This window comes from Peromyscus eremicus, chromosome 15 (assembly GCF_949786415.1).
Source record: "Peromyscus eremicus chromosome 15, PerEre_H2_v1, whole genome shotgun sequence".
Lineage (NCBI taxonomy): Eukaryota > Metazoa > Chordata > Mammalia > Rodentia > Cricetidae > Peromyscus > Peromyscus eremicus.
In genome coordinates, this window is record NC_081431.1 from 59,282,196 (window position 1) to 59,305,154 (window position 22,959).

The 22,959-nt window shown below is 44.7% G+C and overlaps 1 protein-coding gene across 1 annotated transcript; it reads left to right on the forward strand.

Moving 5' to 3' along the window:
• Window positions 1-1,961: 1,961 nt before the first annotated feature.
• Snrpe (small nuclear ribonucleoprotein polypeptide E) lies at window positions 1,962-10,313 on the forward strand. The gene is made up of 5 exons (XM_059280396.1): window positions 1,962-2,077; window positions 2,501-2,527; window positions 3,523-3,585; window positions 7,358-7,436; window positions 10,104-10,313. The coding sequence occupies exons 1-5, from the start codon at window positions 2,024-2,026 to the stop codon at window positions 10,157-10,159; spliced, it is 279 nt and encodes a 92-aa protein (XP_059136379.1). The 5' UTR covers window positions 1,962-2,023; the 3' UTR covers window positions 10,160-10,313.
• The last annotated feature ends 12,646 nt before the right edge of the window (window positions 10,314-22,959 follow it).

Sequence of the window (22,959 nt, forward strand, 5' to 3'; positions counted from 1 at the left end):
AAAAAAAAAAAAGAAGAAAGAAAAATCATACAACATTTCTGATGAGCTGTATAATCAAAGGATTGTTTTTGGATTCAAGTCACCAAAGTTTAAAATCAGAGACTGCAAAAGCAAATAGAAAGTTATCTTTGCATTTCCAATAGAGTGGGTATACCTGTGTTCTCTCCTTGCTGTCTTTGAAATCAGTAAATCTATCTCTGCACATGGACATTTCTCATGTTTGGAGTGTGATACATTCTTTTAATAATTAATTAATTTATGTTTTTCAAGACAGGTTTCTCTGTGTAGTAGTCCTGGCTGTGCTGGAACTCGTTTTGTAGACCAGGCTGGCCTCAAACTCACAGAGATTCACCTGCCTCTGCCTCCCAAGTGCTGGGATTAAAGGGAGGGTCGGGCTTTTACAGAGAACAAGTTTTAACCTGTCCACATATTTAGACAGCTCCTGACTGATCATCCATTCAACCTAAAGATGAGGTGAAGGTAATATGAATTCAGTAAAAAACATACTTTGCATTTTGAATTTTGATATTTTCCCTGATAAGTCACTCTAGTTACTTTCTGGTAAGGTGGGGCAGCCTCGGCTCTGGGTGACGCCAAGCGATGGTGCTAAGTGGACTAGGATTTATTTGAAACAATTTTATGTGGAGGCCAAAGGATGTCATCAATTGTTCTTCTCAATTACTCTTCATAGTTTTGAGACAGGGTGTCTCTTTGAACCCAGGGCTTGCCAGTTAAGCTAGACTAGTTGGCCAGCAAACCCAGGTATCCTTCTGTCTCTGCCTTCCCAGAGCTGGAATTACAGGCACGTACCACCTGTGTCCAGGTTTTGAGCAGGTGCTGGTGATTGGATTCTGGTCCTACCTGCCAAGCCATTTCCCCAGGGCCCTAGGAGTATGTATTAAATGCATGTGGGTTTTTTTTTTTGGGGGGGTGTTTTTGTTTTTTGAGACAGGGTTTCATCCTGGACCTCGCTCTGTCGACCAGGCTGACCTCAAACTGACGGAGATCCTCCTGCCTCTGCCTCTTGAGTGCTGGGATTAAAGGCATGTGCCACCATTGCCTGGCAAAATGCATGTTTTGGCTTACATTTCTAGTTTACCTTAAATTTATCAGTTTTAACCCCATGTGGATTATTTTGTTTGTTTTGAAAGAAGGGATCATGTATCTTAGACTGATCTGGAACACACTATTTAGCAAATGACCTTAAACTTATACTCTTGCTAGCACCTTCCATGGGCTGAGATTACAGGTGCGTGCAAATCCTACATAGTTCAAGGAACCCTTGTGCACTATTACGTTCACAAGCCCTGCAGAAAGTGCACTTAACTCTCCATTTCAGCCAGGTGTTGATGGCGCATGCCTGTAGAGGCAAGCGGAACTCTTACGAGTTCGAGCCTGATGCATCTACAGAGAGGTCCAGGACGCCAAGGCTACACAGAGAAACCCTGTCTCGAAACTAATTAATTTTTATTTCATGGAAATTAGGGCCTAATGACTTGTCATTGGTCGCACCACTCTGAGAGGGATTTGAGCCCAGCCAGCCGATCTCAGCCCTTTTAAGCCATCTTCAGTTACCACCTCAACAGTAACTCTCTATAAAGGTGATGAGAGTTGAATCTGTTATTGGTGCAAACCACAGCGACACCACTGCTTCGGGCATGACAATCCAGAGCGAATAAGGGATGTGTGCAGATGGTTTTGGACAAGATACTGCTCGCAGGCCTAAATTCCAGAACCGATCTCAGAATAGCACCTAGGCAGAGGCAAGCCGACTGTTGCGCAGGCGCCTGGCCGAAGCCCCGTGCGCCTCCAGCCTACCTCCAGGTGGCGCTGTAGGACCGACCTCGACTTCAACCGCGGAGGTCATAAAGCATAGAGAAAAAGCGCCTCCGTGGCTAGAGAGGCATGTCCCAGGACCGCCCGGGTCGCCTACGACCCTGTGCACTTCCGTTTCCGGGTCTTACTTCCGGAAGTCGCTTTCCCAGGCGGTCTTCCTACCCGTGTGGTCTTTGTGACTTCCACCATGGCGTACCGCGGCCAGGGCCAGAAGGTGCAGAAGGTGATGGTGCAGCCCATCGTATCCTACGCTGCGTGTGAACTCTGGGCTTGGGGTCCGTGACGCCGCGAGCGCGGCCGGGGAGCAGGGGAGCCTGGTGCGGGCCGCTTCCCGTGAGGCCCCGGGGCGGCCGAGGTGGCCGGAAAGCGCGCGGAGTTGAAGGGCTGCGGGAGGCGGGCTCGGGCGGGCCGTGCCGGGCGTGTGCTACTGAAGGAAAGCGGGGTCGGCGGAGTGGGCGAGGAGGATGTGGGCCCCCAGGAAGGTCCGAGAAACGAGGGCGAGGAGGAGGAAGTGCCTTCAGAGTTTCTAGGCACCCCGAGTGCACGATCCCGGTGCTCGCTAGTGCTTGCCTGTGTAGCCAGGCCTGGCCTTTGGGCGCTGGACCATCAGGTGAGGGCTGGGAGCAGAATCTCTACTTTTTTTTCCTTGATCGCGGTGGTGCAGAACCTCATCTTCAGATACTTGCAAAATGTACGTAAGTTACTTGTTAACTGTTTCCTTACTACGACTGAAATGAAAGTTGCGCTAATTTGGCTGTTTGTACCGACTTCCCTGATCCTGTGCTTCAGGATGAGGGGGGACCACAGTTGAGAATAAGGTTACGGGAAAAGCGCTAATTAACAAAATGATGTACGTCTGTGCCTGACTCAAGCATGCACACAATTACCGTTACTCTGAAAGAACAAAATCACGAAGTTCACAGGCTATGTCGGGAAACCTAACAATGACATTTGGATGTTGTTTTTTTCCCTTAGCTAGACTTAAAATGAAAAAAAGAAACCAAAAAGAAGGAAACGTTAGATACAGAGAAGTTAGAGATTTTATTTTTTGGTTTTTCGAGACAGGGTTTCACCGTGTACTTTTGATGCCTGTCCTGGATCAGTCTCTGTAGACCAGGCTGGCCTCGAACTCACAGAGATCCGCCTGGCTCTGCCTCCTAAGTGCTGGGATTAAAGGCGTGCATCATCGCCACCTGGCAACCTTTGGAGAGATTTTAACAATGTTCATTTTAGAATGTTACAACACAAATGAAAAATAGTTTTAACCTTTTGTAATTCTCAGTTGCCAAAATTGAGGTTACATGTGTGACAAGAAAAATTGAGAAGGGAGGGGGCGGCAGTCACTCCATTTTGGATCTGGATTTTGTTAAGAAGGGCTTGGGCGATAGAAACGTGTTTTGTGCCATGCTGTGAACAATTTTAACTGTAAATGTATTCATGCTGGGAACAATAATTAAGTCTTGAGAGTGTAGGAAAATTAGTTTGAACAGCCCTGTCTGAGCATTTATTAAATAAAAGTGTTTCTCAGCAAGTTAACCAAAGTTGCTAGTTCTTAGATGTAGACTAATTAGTTATATTTTTTGGCTTATATTCATTGGAACTTTTTTTGTAAGTTGTTTGTTGTGGAACCAAAGTAATGGTGTGGGTCTGTTTATATTTCTAAAAACACTTTTATTTTTATTTCAGAGGTCTCGGATTCAGGTCTGGCTGTATGAGCAAGTGAATATGCGGATAGAGGGTTGTATTATTGTGAGTACCCAGGCTATTTTTCTCAGTTTATTAGAAAAAGGTCTCTCAAAAGATGGCCAGCTAGAGCGATATACAAGAAGTCAAGGACCCAACCAAGGAAAGCTCTTTGGGGCCCACATTATTTAGCCCTTCTCCTTCCTTACTCTTGTTGATAGGTTTAGATAGTTCTTTTCTTTTCTTTTTTTTTAAAGATTTTATTTGTTTGTTTGGTGTGCATTGGTGGTTTGCCTGCATGTATGTCTGTGTGAGGGGGGTGGATCCCCTGGAACTGGAGTTACAGGAAGTTGTGAGCTGCCATGTGGGTGCTGGGAATTGAACCTGGGTCTTCTGGAAGAGCAGCCAGTGTCTCTCATCCACTGAGCCATCTCTCCAGCCCTGATAGTTCTTTTCTTAAAGGGGAGGGAGAACTAAACTTTTAAGAAGAACTAGTTTGTGAGGAGAGGGAACAACAGCAAATCAAAGTCAGAGGAGGTGGGGTCTCCTGCAGGGTGTTATTCTGGACTAGGTCATTCCGGAATGGACCGGTAGGCTTAACTGAGACTCGAGAGCAGGCTGCCATAAGCAGTGCTCGTCGTTTGGTTGGTTTTAGGGTTTTATTGTTGTTTTGGTGGGGTGCCAGGTTTCAAACCCAGGGTTTCTTGAGTACTAAGTGGCTGCTCTACCACTGAGCAATTTTTATGTTATTTTAGATTTGTTTTTATGAATGGTGTGTGTGTGTGTGTACGTGTGTGCATGTGTGCATGCATGCCACATGCATGTTTAGTGCCCACACAGGTCAGAAGTCATTGACTCACCTGAAAATGGGTGATTTTGAGCCACATATGGGTACTGAGAACCAAACCTGGGTCCTTTGCAAGAGCAGCAAGTGCTCCTCACCCCTGTGCCGTCTCCTCCTCACCCCTGTGCCGTCTCCTCCTCACCACTGTGCCGTCTCCTCCTCACCCCTGTGCCGTCTCCTCCTCACCCCTGTGCCGTCTCCTCCTCACCACTGTGCCGTCTCCTCCTCACCCCTGTGCCGTCTCCTCCTCACCCCTGTGCCGTCTCCTCCTCACCCCTGTGCCGTCTCCTCCTCACCCCTGTGCCGTCTCCTCCTCACCACTGTGCCGTCTCCCCCTCACCACTGTGCCGTCTCCTCCTCACCCCTGTGCCGTCTCCTCCTCACCCCTGTGCCGTCTCCTCCTCACCCCTGTGCCGTCTCCTCCTCACCCCTGTGCCGTCTCCTCCTCACCCCTGTGCCGTCTCCTCCTCACCCCTGTGCCGTCTCCTCCTCACCCCTGTGCCGTCTCCTCCTCACCCCTGTGCCGTCTCCTCCTCACCCCTGTGCCGTCTCCTCCTCACCCCTGTGCCGTCTCCTCCTCACCCCTGTGCCGTCTCCTCCTCACCCCTGTGCCGTCTCCTCCTCACCACTGTGCCGTCTCCTCCTCACCCCTGTGCCGTCTCCTCCTCACCCCTGTGCCGTCTCCTCCTCACCACTGTGCCGTCTCCTCCTCACCACTGTGCCGTCTCGCAGCCTCTGGATTCTTTGTGTGGGGCAAAGTCTTTAAGAGAGACTCACACTTGGAAATCCTTTTGTCTGAGCCATGGACATTCTTAGTTTTTTTGTTTTTTGTTTTTTGTTTTTTTTTTTAAGATTTATTTATTTAGTATGTATACAGTGTTCTGCCTGCATATATGTCTGCAGGCCAGAAGAGGGCACCAGATCTCATTACAGATGGTTGTGAGCCACCATGTGGTTGCTGGGAATTGAACTCAGGACCTTTGGAAGAGCAAGCAGTGCTCTTAACCTCTGAGCCATCTCTCCAGCCCCCCCATTCTTAGTTTTTGATTATTTTTTAAAAAAATTTATTTTTATGTGCATTGGTGTTTACCTGCATGTGTCTGTATTAGGGTGCCAGATCACCAGGAACTAGAGTTACAGACAGTTGTGAGCTGCCATTTGGGTGCTAGGAACTGAGCCTTGGTCCTCAGGAAAAGCAGCCAGTGCTCTTTTTTTTTTTTATTTTTGAAGTAAGGTACTGCTGTGTAGTGTGGGGGAGCTACCCACCACCCCCACATTTCTCCAGAGTGTTCTTGAGTAGGAGCAGTAGGCAATATTAGAAGGATTTAGACGGGGAAGAGAAAGATAGAAAATAACAGGAATGCCCTGAGAGGGCCTGGAACCCATTCCAACAGGACCCCGACTGTCTCTGCCCTAGGGTATTTATAGAAATGCCAAGGGGCAGAGCAAAAGACACCCCCACCCCACCCCCAGCATAGCCAAGTGCAGACCACCTGCACTCAGGACCATGGTTCAATCATCCTCTCTATGCAGACCTGCTGAGTGAAGCCATGAGGAACCTGAAAATGGACTCCCACAGTGTAGCCAGATGAGGCCTTAAACTTGTGATCCTACCTCAGCCTCCTGAGATTTACAGGCATACACTACCCATGTTCAGCCCCGGAAAAATTTGTTTGTGGTGGGGTGCATGGATGTACATATTCACGTGTGTGTACAAGAAGTAAACATTGGGTATCTTCTGGTTTTTTTGTTGTGTGTGTGTGTGTTGTTGTTGTTTTTTGAGACAAGATCTCTCACTGAACTTGGAGCTCATGGATTTGACAAGACTAATTGGCCAGCAAACCCCAGAAATCCTCGTGTGTCTGCCCAGAACTAAGTGTAGGTGTGTGTCACTGTGCCCTGCTTTTTTTGTGAGTTAGGAATCCAAACTCATGTCCTTGTAACTGGAAGTACTTTACCAATTGAAGTCTTTCCCTAGTACCCCCCTCCAAAGCTACCCACTGCTTAGAAGAAAAATAAAATATTTCTGGGAGTGTTGTTAGCATATTGAGTTATTTTATATAGATAGTGTCCATCAGTAATCCCTTACCAGGTGGCAAACAAGCTCAGTAGTTTGTGGAAGTAGTGCTTGTGAGGACCAGGAAAGAGCAGTGTGACTGTGTGTGCGCGTGCATGCGTGCACATACTGGATTGGGTAGGCTATAAAAAGGTAGAGTATCTGGCTGGCATATCTAGTGAATGTGTAAGTCCAAAAGAATGAAGAAGTACTTAGGATCCCATTCCAGCTGTCTTTGGTATTTAAAAAGAGGCAGGCTAGAGATGCACCTCAGTGGTAACCCACTTCCCTACCATGTGTGGATGTCCCTGAGTTAATCCTCAGCACCACCACCACCACCACCACCCTCCCCCAAAATTTATTTTTGAAAATGCCCCAAGAGTTGTGCATGTCACATTTGACCAGACATGGTGGCACACACCTGTAATCCCAGCTCTTGGAGTAGAGAGAGAAGAGGATCGGAGTTTGGAGGCTATCCTTGGCTACATAGAAAGTTTGAGGCAAACATAGGCCACATGAGATGCCGTCTCAAATAATAAAATAAGGGGCTATTTGATGGCTTAGCAGATAGAAGCATTTACTCTTCTTCCAGAGGACCCAGTTCAGTTCCAGTACACACATTTGATGGCTCTTGACTGCCTGTACTTCCGGTGGCTGGATCCAATGCCTCGCCCTCCTTGGGCACCTGCACTTTTGTGCATACATCCACCCAAAGACAAATACATACACAGAATAAAAAAGTGAAGGTAAAACCTTTAAAAGAATAAAAATAAGTTAGTAAATAAGTAGGTCCTTTGGTGTTTGAACTGAAAGATCAGTGTGCGTGTGGAGGGGGGGGGATAAACTTCTAAAATTAGTTGGTATTTCTGGATCTGGTTATTCTTTTAGAATGGTTGGCTGTGGTTTACATAAAAATGACTTGTCAATTGACTTTCCAGGGCTTTGATGAGTACATGAACCTCGTATTAGATGATGCAGAAGAAATTCACTCTAAAACAAAGTCAAGGAAACAACTGGGTAAGAATACAGTTGGCTTTACAGATTTCTATTTACTTAGCTAGCAGACTTGAGTGGTCTGAAGCTGAATTCATGTTTAAATTTGCAAAGTTGCCTTTTTTTTTTAAAAGATTTATTTATTCATGTATATGAGTGTTCTGTTTTCATGCACACCAGAAGAAGGAATCTGACCCTATTACATATGGTTGTGAGCCACCATGTGGTTGATGGGAATTGAACTCAGAACCTCTGGAAGAGTTGACAAGTGCTCTTAACCACTGAGCCATCTCTCCAGCCCTGTTTTTTTGTTTTTTGTTTTTTGTTTTGGTTTTTCGAGACAGGGTTTCTCTGTGTAGCGCTGGCTGTCCTGGATCTCGCTCTGTAGACCAGGCTGGCCTTGAACTCACAGAGATCCACCTGGCTCTGTCTCCTAAGTGCTGGGATTAAAGGCGTGTGCCACTGCTGCCCAGCTACAAGGTTGCTTTTGAAGTCATCTTCTGCCACTTAATTCCTTAACCCTCTCCTTTGTTTTGTTTATTGATAGGATCACATGTAATCCAGGCTGGTCTTCTGCCTCCACCTTCCAAGTGCCATGCCCAGCTAATGGTGTTAAAGCTTATGGTCATTACTGGTGTTCCCTTATGTTTAGCATTAAACAGATTTGACACAGTTGATTCCTCCTTTAAAACACTTGGATCCCTTGGTTCTGTGACCTAGTACATGAGTATTTCTTATTCGGCTCTGGTTATTTCTTTTTAGACTACTGTATATTCATCTTTTTCCACTCAGCCATTAAATATTTGAGGCTGGGTTCCAGCTCTCTTTTGACAGTTTTTTTCCTAAGTACTTAATAACATTAAGGCTTTAGTTACTGATCTGTACACTGACTAGCATATTTATGTGTCTAGTCCAAGCCTCTTCTCTGAATCTGTTCAGCGCTTCCATATGAATGTTTCCAAATCAGCACATCAGAAGCCAAATTCACTTCCTGCATTCTGTTTAGCTTGGTTTGTGTTCGCCACCTGACTGAGTAGCAGTTTCCATTAAGCTTACAATTTCTCTGCAACTCCTTCATCCCCTTTAGGTTGCTCTCCAGAGTTCAGTCATCTTTTTTGAAACACTGTGTCTGACTTTATTAACTTTCCCTTGAAATTCTTCTTTGCCAGTTGAGTGGTGACAGCGTACACCTTTAATCCCAGCACTCAGGAGGCAGGGGCAGGCGGATCTCTGTGAGTTAGAGGCCAACCTGGTCTATAGAGCTGGTTCTAGGGTAGCCAAGGCTACACAGAGAAACCCTATGTCAAGAAACCAAAAAAGAAAAAGAGAAATTCTTGATTGTCTATTTTTCCTAGGAAAGGACAAATGTTTGGTGTTTTTGCAAGAACCTTCTGACCTGACCTTGTCTTCTCACCTTGTGTCACACTGTCCCATTTTCTCAGTGTCACCATGCTTGTCTCCTCGCAGTTCTAAACCTACACATTTGCCCCCCTTCCTGTTTGAGGTGGATCTCCTGTTTATCCCAGGCTGGCCTTAACTCAGATCTCCTTGCTTCATTTTCCTTAGTGATCGTGTTACAGGGCTACACTGTTTTCACACCTGACTCCACCAAGTGCATTTACATATATTGTTCCCTGTGTCTTCAGAACTCAGGTCAAATAGAGCTTTCTCTAAGAAAGCCAAAATTTAGCCAGCCAGTGGTAGCATACACCTTTAATCTCAGCACTCAGGAGGCAGAGGCAGGCAGATCTCTGAGTTGGAGGCCAGCCTGGTCTACATAGTGAATTCCAGGACAGCCAGGACTGTTTTACACAGAAACCCTGTCTGGAAAAACAAACCAAAACCAAAACAAAACCCCAAATTTATTTTGGTTTTCCTTGGATTGGAAAAGATGGGGTGTGGTATGTTGAGTTTGTAGTGAAACATTTATTACTTTATCACTGCTTCTATGTTTGACTATGTGCTCCATAAGTGCAAGAGTCATGTCCTCTCTCTTTGCAATAAGCTCCATAGCTAACTCTGTTCCACACATAAGAGAAATTTTAAAAAAGCCAGGAAACAAGAAAGAACCTCAATCAAGAGATATTTTATTGAGGTATTTTGTCTTTTGTTAGAAGTAGTCAGTGCTCACTGATTCATTTATCAGTGATGGAGCTCAGATACCCCTTTCCCAAACCCTTTTTTGGACCAAAGCTAGATAGGTGGGAAATAGAGTTTTTGTTTGCTTTGGAGGTGCTCTCACTCTACCCCAGGCTGCTGGTATCCCTACAGTCCTGCTTTATCCTCACAGTGCTGGGATCACAGGTGTGAGTTATCTCACCCAGCAAGGTGGACTTCTTAATTTACTAACAGTTTTGAAGATGGGATTGAAATATACTGCATTTCCCAAATCTGACAGACACCTCATTTAAAAACTCTTGAACTTGTACTGGAAGGTACTGCATCAAGACTTTTCAGTTGACTCAGGCTGTAAGAACTAGGTTTCATTAAAACTGTGTGGCTTTAATTCTGTTCTTACTGAAAAGGTGTGTTTGCGCCAGTAGACCTGGTAGAGAACCTTTTTAAGTATGGACACTTGAAAATGTTCACGTGCTTTTTTATAAGCGAACTCTCACAATACTGTTCTAAAGGAAATTCTGAAGCTAACGATGACTGTGTGTCTCTGATGATTAACAACTTCTGTTGTTGCAGGTCGGATCATGCTGAAAGGAGACAATATTACTCTGCTCCAGAGTGTTTCCAACTAGAAACCGGCAAGCACTCGAGAGGTTGAAGAGGACATGTAGTGTTTTTAAAGGTGTCTGCTGCTGGGAGCACAGTCCGAGATTTATTCATATTGTTTTAGTGGCCCTTATGTTATTATCAGGTGACAATAAATGCTGTGAGGTTGTTTTTATTACAGTTTTGTTTGATTCCTGTGGCAAAAACCTTTGACGTAGTGGTTCTTCTAGCTGTTATTATTTTAAGGTTTCTGAAAGGTTTCTTTTTTCTTTTTTTTTTTTTTTTCAAAGACAGGGTTTCTCTGTGTAGTTTTGGTGCCTGTCCTGGATCTCGCTCTGTAGACCAGGCTGGCCTCGAACTCACAGAGATCCGCCTGGCTCTGCCTCCTGAGTGCTGGGATTAAAGGCATGCGCCACCACCGCCTGTGGGATCTGTACATTCTTGAGGCAGAGAGTGAGAATTCTGCCTGCACAGGTAAGCGGCTAGTGCTGAGTGAAAGGCTGAAGGGTGACAATAAACGGGCTTCTTCCCTAGGGGTGAACTCACGGTTCTAATAGCCTGCGGCTGCAGTGTAGTTGCCGGTAAGTGCGTGCTTGTCGTGCAGGAGGCCCTGGTCTGATCCCAGCTTTACAAACACCACAACCCATTCACTCGGTGCTGCAACACTAGCGTTTCTAAGTGCAAGAGGTTGAGAACATGTTCATAGCTCTGTTTGCTTAGCGCTTAGTGAGACACTGAAGTCTGAGAATTTGATAGCCCATGCCATTCTCCTAGCAGGAGAATGAGGCAGGAGGATCTGAAGGTCAAGGTTGCAGAACACGACTGTTTAACAAGAGCAGACTGAGGAATGTTTGAATGTAGGCGGAGAGTAAGATACGGCTAAAGTACATTTAAAACAAACTAAAAGTTGATAAGAAACTTTTTGAGATTGGTAGTTTAGGGAAAACCCCACAGATAGCTGGTAAATTATTAGATAATGTAATAGCATAGCGAAGAAACATACCTGTTCTTATCTTTAAAGATCTATCTTATCTTTAAAGAGCCTTCCCAAGTGATAAAGCTAGTTTGGTCTGGGGAAATACCTCAGTGGGTAAGCATTTAGCATGAGGACTGGAGTCAGGACCCCAGAACCAAATGAAAGCTGGCTGCCTGTGGTGGTCTGCCTATAGTATCAGTGCTTAGGAGGTGGAAATGGAACCTGGGAGCAACATCTGCAAGCTGTGTGTTCAATGAAAACTACTTCCCCAAAGTGTAAGGTTGGGGCGTGATTGAGGAAGACAACCATTGGCAGTCTGGGGGCACATGTACAAACACATGCAAAACAACCTATTTTTGCCCCCCCCCCCCAGGTTTTTTGTTTTTTCACATTTGTTTATTTTGATGAGGATGTTCATGCTCATGCTACAGCTCAAATGTTGAGGTCAGGACAACTAAAGGCATGCACCACTACCTCCTGGCTAAAGAAGTAACAGTCAATAATTATAATTTTGGGGGAGCAATATTAGGGATTGAACCTAGGGCCTCATGCATGGTAGGCAAGTACTCTGCCACTGAGCCAAAAATCCCCAGCCTATGTACCTGGGTCTTTCTGTGAACAAATAATCTCCTTCCTAAGTAGGATTTCTTTTTTCTTTTTTAGTTAGCATTCAAACTGATGCATTTCATTGTAGCATTTTTATCCATCCATCATATTGTTCTGGTCAGTCCTCTCTCTGTCAGCTACCCCTGTCTGCCTGGTTCCCTTCCTTCCCTACATCGTCAGCCTCCCTTCAGGTTTCCTCCTTCCTACTTGTCCTTCTGAGTCTCCTTATTTCACTTAAAGTAACAATTTCCCATTTTATCCGTTTACTTGCAAATGTCATGATTTTCGTATTTTTACAGATGAATAAAATTTGCTCTCAATCCATTCGTGTTAAGGGACATTAAGCTAGCTTGTGAAAAATGCAACAGTAATCATGGAAGTGCACATATCTCTGGTATTTTGAGTCAGTGCTTTGGGAATGTACGCCCGACGTACATGCATGTATGAGCCGTATGACGTTTTTGTCTTTAGTGTTTAGAGAAGCCTCCGTGCTGAGGTCAGTAGTGGCTGTACCAGTTTATAGCCTATACAGCCAGCCATGTAAAAGGCAAGCTTCTCTTTCCAGCACCCTCACCTTCACGTGTATGACATGGTACACATGCATATGTACCCCAAGACCTTAATGTAAGACCTGAAATCCTCAAACTGCTAGAGGAAAATATAGAAACTTCAAGATAGCAGCTTTCTGAAAAGAATTCCAATAGCATGGGACATTAATCCCAAGAACTGGCAAATGGGTGATAGTCTACATAATGGGGAGGGGAGGGTCTTTGTTACCATTTTATTTCTTGTGCATTGGTGTTTTGCCTGCATGTATGTCTGTGTAAGCATGTCAGGTCCCCTGGAACTGGAGTTAACAGACAGTTGTGAGCTGCCACGTAGATGCTGGGAATTGAACCTGGATCCTCTAGAAGAGCAGTCAGTGCTCTTAACTGCTGAGCCATTTCTCCAGCCGTTAGTATTTTTTTCCTTGCTGATAGCTGTTTTGAGTGGGGTGAGGTGGAATCTCATGTGGATTATATGATGTGTGTGAGAGTATTTGTGCATGCATGTCCTGTACATGTGGAAGTTGTAGGACAACCTCCCGTTGGTTCTCATCTCCCACCTGTTTTGAGATAGGGTCTTCTGTTGTCCACACTACCTGACAAACTAGCTTGCCCCTGAGCTTTAGGGAGTCCCTTGTCTCCGTGTACAGTCTCGAGCACTGAGATTACAAACTGCTTTCGTGGTGTTAGTGAGTCTCAGGATCAGACTCAGGTTCTCATGCTGGTGTGGCAAGCATCTTGCCCCTGAGCTGGCTTCCTAGCTCCTCAAATCACTCCGTTTGCATTTCTGGTGGCTAAGCATGCTCACTTCCTCAAGAACTATTTTGAGAACTGTGCAGTTCACTTACCCATTTTTTTTTTAAAGTTCTTCATATATTCTATACATCCTTGTGTGACTCATCACTTTAGCAAAGATTTTTTTTCCCCCATCATATAGATTATCACCTGTTTGCCAGCTCTTGGGACTCATGTCCTGTACCATTGGAATCTTTCTCAGAAAGCTTCTATCTTGAAGTTTTTATATTTTCCTCCAGTAGTTTGAGGATTTCAGGTCTTACATTAAGGTCTTGGTGTACATGTGCATGTGTGCCATGTCATACACGTGGAAAACAAAGGACAACTTTGTGGGAATCTTCTCCTCCCATAATATGGATCCCAAGTGTCCAACTCAGGTCACCAGGGTTAGTAGCAAGCGTCTTTACCCTCTGAGCTGGAAGCAGCTGGTCCATTGTGTCGGCAGTCAGGAAAAAGAGTGATGGATGCTGCTGCTCAGTTGATTTCCTTTTCCAGGACCCTAGCCCAGGGAATGGGGCCACCTTAGGGATAGCCTTCTACCTCAGTTAACGCAGCGAAGATAATCCCTCACAGGCGTGTTCAGTACTGACCTAAAGTGTGTCATAGACCTGCCGGAGGCTTGTTTCTATGTGATTCCAAATTCCATTAAGTTGACAGCGTTAGCCATCACATCCTCCACCCTGACATTCTTCTGTTCAGTTGAGTTAATTGGCAATGCTTTCCACTGTTTTATATTTGGTTCAATGAAGTTTTTCATTAGCATACCTGCTTGTTTTTGTGTTTTGTCCCACCCCTGAATGTGAATTTCCTTGCTCATTATTTCAAGTTTTACCACTGAACTCTTGAAATCTTCATCCTGGCATTTTACCTATTTCATTATCTTTTGCTTGTTTTTTTGTTTTTTGTTTGTTCATTTGTTTTTTGAGACAGGGTTTCTCTGTATATCCTTATCTGTCCTTGAACTAACGCTGTACACCAGGCTGGCCTCAAACTCAGAGATCCACCTGTCTCTGCCTTCCAAGTGCTGAGATTAAAGGTGTGCACCACCATACCAAAAAAAAAATAAAGTAAAACTTTATTGTAAAGAACAAATGTTGCAGAGGATGTAGAGAAAGGAACTCGTACTTCTGGTAGGGTACAACTTAATATAGCCATTATGGAATCAGTCTAGAGTTTTCTCAAAAAATTAAAACTAGAACTACCTTGTAACCAAACTGTTCCACGCCTGGCCATGTACTCCATATAGAGATTTGCATCCTTGTGTTTATTACCGCTTTACTCATTATATCAGGGAAATGGAAACAATCTAGTTATGTTAGAATTCCTAGCCATTCCCCCAGCTGCATGACTGAATGCACTGTCTAGTAGCCAGGCAAGATGCTTAGTCATCCTAGGACCTTACGTCCTACGTAATCCATGTGCAGCAGGATCACGTAATCTATGTGCATGTGTGGCATAACTAGGTAAACCCATATGCGAATGTGCGGGGCTGGGGGGTGGGCTATAAAAGCGGGTTCCACTTATTCCTTCTCTCTCTTCCCACACAGTCATTCCATAGGCCTATTCACACCCTTTCTATTTCCTTCCCTTAACAAACTCTTTTTAAAAAAAAAAAGATTTATTATGTATACAGTATTCTGCCTGCATGTGTCCCTGCAGGCCAGAAGAGGGCACCAGGTCTCATTACAGGTGATTGTGAACCACCATGTGGTTGCTGGGAATTGAATTTAGGACCTTTGGAAGAGCAGTCGGTGCTCTTAACCACTGAGACATCTCTCCAGCCCCCCTTAATAAACTCTTATAGTGGGTTTTGTTGTGCCTCGTGGCTTCTCTCACACAGTAAACAGTGCCAATTAATAAATAACAAATTGCCCATCAACAGATGATTGGAACATACACAAAATGGAATACTGTTCAGCTCTAAAAAATGTCACAAAATGTATTCAGTAGACCTAGAATGTATAATAAGGTCACACAACCTCAGGAAAAAACATGGTCTCCCTTGTATATGCCTATAATATATGCATGTATGTATGTAAACAAATGTGCACATGGGTACAGTCTAACATGTAGAAAGGAGAACAAGAAATGATAACTGGCGAGAGGATATAAAGATAATAGTTTAGTTTGAACTGTGGGTTGGGGGGGGTTTGTGTGTGGTGGTCAAATTCATAAAAATGCAACTGAGAGTGAAAGTGTAGAACTGAGTGTGATACTCCGTGGCTTCAGAACGGCTGCTGTAGCCATCTAGAGAAGTTCACTGAGATGAGTAGGCTGGGTCTGGCTAAGCCTGTTGTGTGGTTTTGTTTGGGAATGTCTTCAGTTCCATTGCAGATCTTAAGAGGATTACTTACGAAGGCTCAGCCCTCAGTACCACTCAGTGGGAAGAAAACGCTTGTGTGACTACAGCAGCATCAAATCATACGAGATCTAAAATACAATCAGATCAGTTAAGCTCCTTATTACATCACCAGGGACCATAAAATGGTAAAATGACTTCGGGATGGACTATGAAGTTCAGAACTGTTGAAGGAAGTGTGGAGATGGGGAATGAATGAATGAAATGAAGGAATTGTGGAGAGGGGGAATGAATGAAATGAAGGAAGTAGGCAGGGAAGGGAATGAATGAAAATGAAGTGTGGAGATGGGGAGTGAATGAAATGAAGGAAGCAGACAGGAAAGGGAATGAATGAAATGAAGGAAGCAGGCAGGGAAGGGAATGAATGAAATGAAGGAAGCAGGCAGGGAAGGGAATGAATGAACTAAGGGAAGCTGGCAGGAAAGGGAATGAATGAATTAAGGGAAGCAGGCAGGGGAATGAATGAAATGCAGTGGGCAGGGAAGGGAATGAATGAAATGAAGCAGGCAGGGAAGGGATGAATTGAAGCAGAGTGAGTAAATGCTCTGAAATGCAGTGAAGGGAGTGTTGAGGGAAAAGAGCAAGAAATGAGAATAAGAAAAGCATTAGGTTTCCCAGTGGAAAAGCTGAGCAAAATTAGATCAGTCTGAGAAGAATAAGAAAATGAAAACTTTCCTGGGTTTCAACACCAAAAAAAAAGGAAAAAAAAAAAGAAAAGAAAAGCTTGCATTTTTTTTGTTTTTTAAAAAAGATAGTCAAAATGTAGAGGAGCAAGGGAAGGGAGCTAAGAAAAAAGTTCTTCCAATAAGAAAACATACAAGCAAAATCAGACAAAAACCCAAAGAAAACAACAACAAAATGTAAAGCAATAAAGTAAAAATGTTGAAAGTAGTAAAAGGGACTGGGGAGATGCTCAGCAGGTGAGGGTGCTTGCTGCCAACCCTCACGTCCTGAGTTCAATCCCTTCAATAGAAGAAGGGAACCGACTCCGATAAGTTGTCTTCCAACTTCCACATGGATGCTATGGCGCATGCGCACAAATAGAACTGTACTGAAAGCGGGGGGAGGGGGGAACAAGGGTAAGAAGTACTGGAACAGCGTCCTCCTGTTCTTTGACCTGCAGGGGACAGGCTTGGCCTCAGCAGTCTCAGATCAGGACAAGATGGTGCCTGGCTGCTGCCTTTAGTCCACAGCTGCTCATCTGCCAGCGAAATTAGGCTGGTCCACCACATTCTGTAACTTGTCTGTGCTCTGGGCGCTTGTCCTGAAGGGAGGATGGCACATCTCTCCTCGCTCACTGCGATAGCAGCTACTTCCCCTCCCCAGTCAGAGAGCCGTGCAGCGTAACCTGTTGGGCTTTCCCACCCCAGCAGACATATTTTTGTCCTTGTTTATTTTGCCGTTACATGGATGGAGTGTGTGGGGATGCTCATTCCATCAGAGGACAACTTGTAGGGAGTTGGTTCTTTCCGTCCATGGTGTGGGCAGGTGTGTGGGAAATACCCCCGAGCCGTCCCCTGATTTGGCTCGGGCATTGCTCCTCTTTCTGTCTGCACTGTACACAACTATTCTTTCACTTCCGTCGTGGACTCCAAAGCTCTTCCCCTCTGTCTTTAGAACACGGTCTATTTTTCCTTATTTGGATCCTCCTCTCACAAGCTCACACAGGCAGCTTCTAGCCCTCACGCTTGCAAGTTTTCCGGGTGGCAGAACCGTGGCAGCCTCAGGGTTTCTAGGCAGTCGAGCAAATACACTGAAATCGATAGGTGAGCGATTCTAAATACGAACTTCAGGTTGGTTCCTCTTGTGTGGCCCAGGAGGCTCTAACCCCAGTCTCCTGCCTCGGCCTCCTAAGAGCTGGGATCATGACATGTACCGCCTCCCTCAGCCAAACAAGTTTAGTAGTATGTTCTAAGTGGGTACTGCAAGATGAGCACGGCCTGTCCTGTGTTCGTTTCTGTTCCGTGGTGCTGGGGATCAAAGCATGCTACCACTGAGCTGCACTCCCAACCCTAGCCCTAGAGCCCATTTCAAATCCTGCTAAAGGTGGTATTAAAGGTGGGCGAAAGTCAACCAGAAAGTTCAGTTCCTGGGCTGGCAGGATGGCTCAGTGGGTAAAGGCATCCGCTGCCCAGTCTGACACTTGGTGGAGAGGAAGAACGATCCTGGCGAGCTGTCCTCTGACCTCTGCGTGTGTGTCCAGCTTCTGCTCCTGCAAGCATGCACAATGCACACTGAGTAAATAAATGAAAATAAAGTTTTTACAGTCCCAGTTCTGTGGAGACGGAGACTTCATTAAACTGTACTGTGGAAGTCAGCCCCTGGGAGCTGCTTTTCAGCTCCAACGCTCCTTTCTAAGTTTGCGCCCTTTTGGTAATATTTTCAGTAGTGGACTGCTTTAGCACTGTGAACATGCTTGAGTTTGAAATTCCTTAAGCCGGCTCTAGCAAAGAAAACACTGGGCAGTAGAGGGAGTTGTAGCTGTGGGACTGCTGATAACAGACAAGCTCTTTGAGAGCGGAGCTAAAGACCTCCCTGCAGTTTTCTTGGCACCAGAGTAGCTGGGGAGAGGGGATAAAAGCTGCAGCGGTATAATCCCTAAGAAAACCTGCTGGCTGCCTGTTCCATTTCCCTGTGCGGCCTTTCTGACCTGGTTGCCTTGTGTAAGCAAAGCTGTGCCTGCTGTGGCTTATTCTGAATGGATCAAGACGTGGAAGGTTCTATTTTTGACAGAGCAAACGATGATCTAGTGAGGAATAGGCGCTCGTACAATTGAGCTCTGTATTTAGAAATCCTTGCCTGCTCCCCGCCCGGTGGAGCCTGTGGTGTTTGCCTTTTAACTCGGACTCTTCCGCAGTCTGTAGCCCCTTTCTTCTAGCTGGAATCTGTATGGCGGAGGGCGTTGCTCTGGCTTCATTAAGGTTACTGAACTACTGGGGAGCAGCTCATGTTGGCAGCCCTTGGTATGTGAGCAATTATTTCTCTGGGATGGCTGTTTGTTTCGGAGAGGGTCTTGCTGGCCACCCACTAACTCTTGTAACATTCTTGAAGAGGGGGATGGGAGGAGCCGGAGAGTCGGGCTCGGAAAGAAAATCAGGTGTGCGTCTAATACCCTAGCAATAGCAGGTCGGGGGAAGGAAAAGTGAAAATCTTAAGACTGCGTGTTTGTGGGTACCAGCTCTTGTCCTAGCTCGCTTGTCAGAAGTTTCAGGGTTAGGGGAAAGGACTGGTCTTGTTTGTATTACGGGTCAAGATGGGCAAATCGAACAGCTTCTCCTGGTAACTGGATGGCGTAGAGGCATTTCCTAACTAATGTCCCCATACATGATAAACACACCTACTCATGTGTGTCCTTCTGAAGAAATGCTTGGGAATACTTTTCCTAAAGCAGCAAGAGAACTTATGTCTATTTGTGCTTAGAATTTAATTTTAACTGAAACACTTGACTCTAAGTTGATCTGTGAGTTCGAGGCCAGCCTGATGTCTACACAGCAAGTGAGGGACACACAGTGAGACCCCGTCTTGAAAAGAAGAAAATGAGCTGCCATCCTCTTGCAGTGCCCTTGTTTGGATCTGGTGTCATTGGTACTAGCCTTGCCAAGAGTGGGCTGCACTTCGATGAGATTTTTTTTTAAAGAGTGAGAAGAGTTGTCTTGGTCACTTCAGCAGTGAAGCCATTAAGTCTTGAACACTCGGTAGGAGTGTGTGTGTATGACTATAGACTCAATTCATTACCTTATACATGCTCAGCAGGACTCTACTGCACTGCACTGTATTCCAGACCTATAAAGGACTATTACTGATTCAATTTCTTTATTGATTACTGGTCTGTTTCAGATTTCCCTCTTCTTCTCCCTCTCCCCGCTGCTGACACCTCTGCTACTGAACTACACCCTCAGTTTGGAGTTTTCTATTTCTTCCCGATTCAGTCTTGGTAGGAGTGGATGCATTTCTTACAGGTCGTCTAACTTGTTGGTGACAGGATATCTATATGTAGCACACGCTGGCCCCGAACTCATGGTCATCCCACTTCACCGTCAAGAATGTGTTATCCTGTTCAGCTTTTAAAAAGCACCTCCTGAATCCAGAAGACAGTGCAGTGGGTAAAGGTGCTTACCATACAAGCCTGGAGACCTGAGTTCAAGTCCCAGAACCCATGTAAAGTGAAAGAGAGAGCAGACTCCATGAAGCTGTCCTCTGACCTCCACACATGTGCCATGTCCATCCATGTCCATATGCACACTTGCACACTTACACACATACATACAACAACAACTCTTAATTTTGTTTATATTTTTCTAATTTCTGTCTCATCTTTCTTGTTTCTTTTTTTCTGTCTTCGGGCTTAGTTCTTTTTCTAGTTCTTTGAGGAGTGATATTTCTTTTTTTTTTTTTTTTTTTTTTTTTTAAAGATTTTATTTATTTATCATGTATACAGTGAGTGTTCAGCCTGCAGGCCAGAAGAGGGCACCATATCTCATTACAGATGGTTGTAAGCCACCATGTGGTTGCTGGGAATTGAACTCAGGACCTGTGGAAGAACAGCCAGTGCTCTTAACCTCTGAGCCATCTCTCCAGCCCCTGAGGAGTGATATTTCTTTAGTTGACATCTGTATAAGGTGCTGAGCATGTAAAAAACCGCTTTTGCTGTAGCTCATAAATTTTGCTATGTTATATTTCTGTTTTAGTTTGTCTTGTTATTCTTGTGTGTGTGTGTGTGTGTCCATGCCCATGTGCATGAAGGCCAGAGGAGGATGTCCAGTGTCCTGCCTTATCCCTTTGAGACAGGGTCTCTCACTGAACCTTTCTTGGTTTGTCCACGGTAACTATGGCCACTCCTGCTCTCTGAGTTTCCATTTGTGTGGAATGTCTTTTTCATTCTTCCACTGTTAGTCTGTGTGCGACTCTCTTCCAGGTAGCATACAGTTGGGTTTTTATTTGTTCGTTGTTTTAATATAGCCATCCTGTGCTTTTGGAGAATTGAATCCATTTACATGCCAGGTTAGTTATTGATAGGTAGGAACTTACATCAGGTAGGCAGGATGGCTCAGCAGGTTGAGCACAAACCTGACCACCTGATCTCTGACCCATTAACCCCTGTGAAGGCGGGATGTGGTGATGTCCGTACCTCAGCATTCCTAGGACAAGATGGGAGGTGGGCACAGGAGAATCCTCTGGAAGTTCAACAACCACAGTGGCAACCAAGAGAGACGCTGCCTCAAGCACGTGGAAGAGAAGGACCAAGATCTGAAGATGCCCCTGACTTCCACATGCACACCGTGGTCTGTGCACACCCTCACACATGAACACATGACCAAAATAAATATTAATAAAATAAACCTTACGGCTGTCACTTTTTGTCTGGTTATTTTTTAGACACTTGGCTTCTCCCTTCCTTTATGGTTTGATGGTTTTCTGTATGGATGAACTTAAAATCCATCCTGGCTTTTCTCACCAACATCCCCTACCCTTCCCACATATTCTGGAGATTGAGCCCAGAATTTTGTCATGGTAAGCGAGTGCTCTGCCACCCAGCAGAAACCACAACCCTCTTTTCTATTTTTGTTTTGAAGTTCTAAAGATCTTTGCTTTGTAATTACTGAGCATAAATCTTATACACCCTATTTCAGTCTCAAAACAATTTATCTTTGCTTACAACTCTATACTTTCACATACCATTTTAGCACATGCTAATTGTACAAAATAATAGGTTTCATTATGACATTTCCCTTTTCAAAAATTGTTATTGGGGCTGGAGAGATGGCTCAGCAATTAAGAGCACCAGCTATTCCTCCAGAGAATCCAGGTTCAATTCCCAGCACCCACATGATGGCTCACAACCATCTGTAACTCCAGTTCCAGTGGATCTGATATCTTCTTCTAGCCTATATAAGCACCTGGCATGCACATGTTGCAGTACATACATACATGCAAGCAACACACCATACACATAAAGATAAACTTCTAAAATTTGTTTTGTGTTTTGTTTTTTTGAGACAGGGTTTCTCTGTGTAACAGCTCAGAGTGTCCTGGAACTCACTCTGTAGACCAGGCTGGCCTGGAACTCACAGAGATCCACTTGCCTCTGTCTCCCAAGTGCTCAGAATAAAGGTGTGCACTGCCACTGCCCAGCTAAAAATTTTTTAAAGTGTGTGTGTGTGTGTGTGTGTGTGTGTGTGTGTGTGTACGTGAACATGCCATAGTGGGCCTGTGGAGTTCAGAGAACAACTTTTAGGAATTCATTCTCTTCTTCCACTGTGGGTTCCAGAGATCAAACTCAATTGTCAGGTTTGCTGAACAAGGGCTTTTACCCCCTGAGCCAACCGTCATGATATTTTCATACATGTATGTGATGTGCCTTGAGTACATTCATTCCCATTACCCTCTTTTATTCTTTCACACACTCTTACTCTTGACTTCTTTCTCCCTGTGGTGGTTTGAATCAAAATGGCCACCATTGGCCCATAGGGAGTGTAACTATTAGGAGGTGTGGCTTTGTTGGAGGAAGTGTCTCACAAGGGGGTGGGGTTTGAGGTTTCAGAAGCTCAAGCCTGGCCAGTGGCTCACTGTCACTTCCTGCTGCCTGTAGATCCAGATGTAGAACTCTCAGCTACCTCTCCAGCACCATGTCTGCCTGCATGCCGCCGTGCTTCCTGCCATGATGATAATGAACTAAACCTCAGGACTGTAAGCCAGCCCCAATGAAATGTTTTCCTTTATAAGAGTTGCTGTGGTCATGGTATCTCTTCACAGCAATAAAATTCTAACTAAGACATTCCCTTTTCCTCCCTTTTAATTTTATTAGTTTATTTAGAGACGGGGTCTCTATGTAGCACAGGCTGGCCTCAAACTCAAGATTTTCCTGCCTCAGTCTTTTGTATACCAGCATACAAGTATGTGTCACCATGCCTGATCCTTTGGAAATTTTGATGTTAGAGTTTATGTCATTTTGCAGTGTGTATCCCAACTTATTTTAGTTATAGTTATATACAGTATTCTCTTTTAATCTCTTATGCTAGGAATAAAATTTCTTTATATCTGTCATTATTGTTTTTATATCTGTCATTATTTTTTTCTCAATATGGTTTTATAATAAAGTTTTTGACTTTTCATGTCTGAAAGACAAAATGATGCTGGTTGGCTTTTTCTTTCTTTTTAACATTTTTTTGCTTGTTTTGTGTATTTTTGTTTCTGTTAGATTGTTAGTTTGTTTTTGAGACAGGGTCTTATGTTGCCCAAACTGGATCTGAATTCACTGTGTAGTTAAGGATGATCTCCAACTGATCCTCCTACCTGTACCCAGTACTGAGATTGCAGGCATGTGCCACCACACTGGTTTTTTAGGACATTGATTACATCACATGGTCTTCTCCAGTGTTCGACTTGCTGTCTGTACATTGAGGAGGTAGCCCCTCTGCTGACCTGTACAGAGACAGTCTTTGGTAAGGGTAGACCTTCGGTGTTTGGCCTAGCATTTGATTCTGGAAGGACCAGATGAGCTGGGTGAGCAGAGTTTGTTGTGTGTTCCTAGTTGGCTGGGCTGCT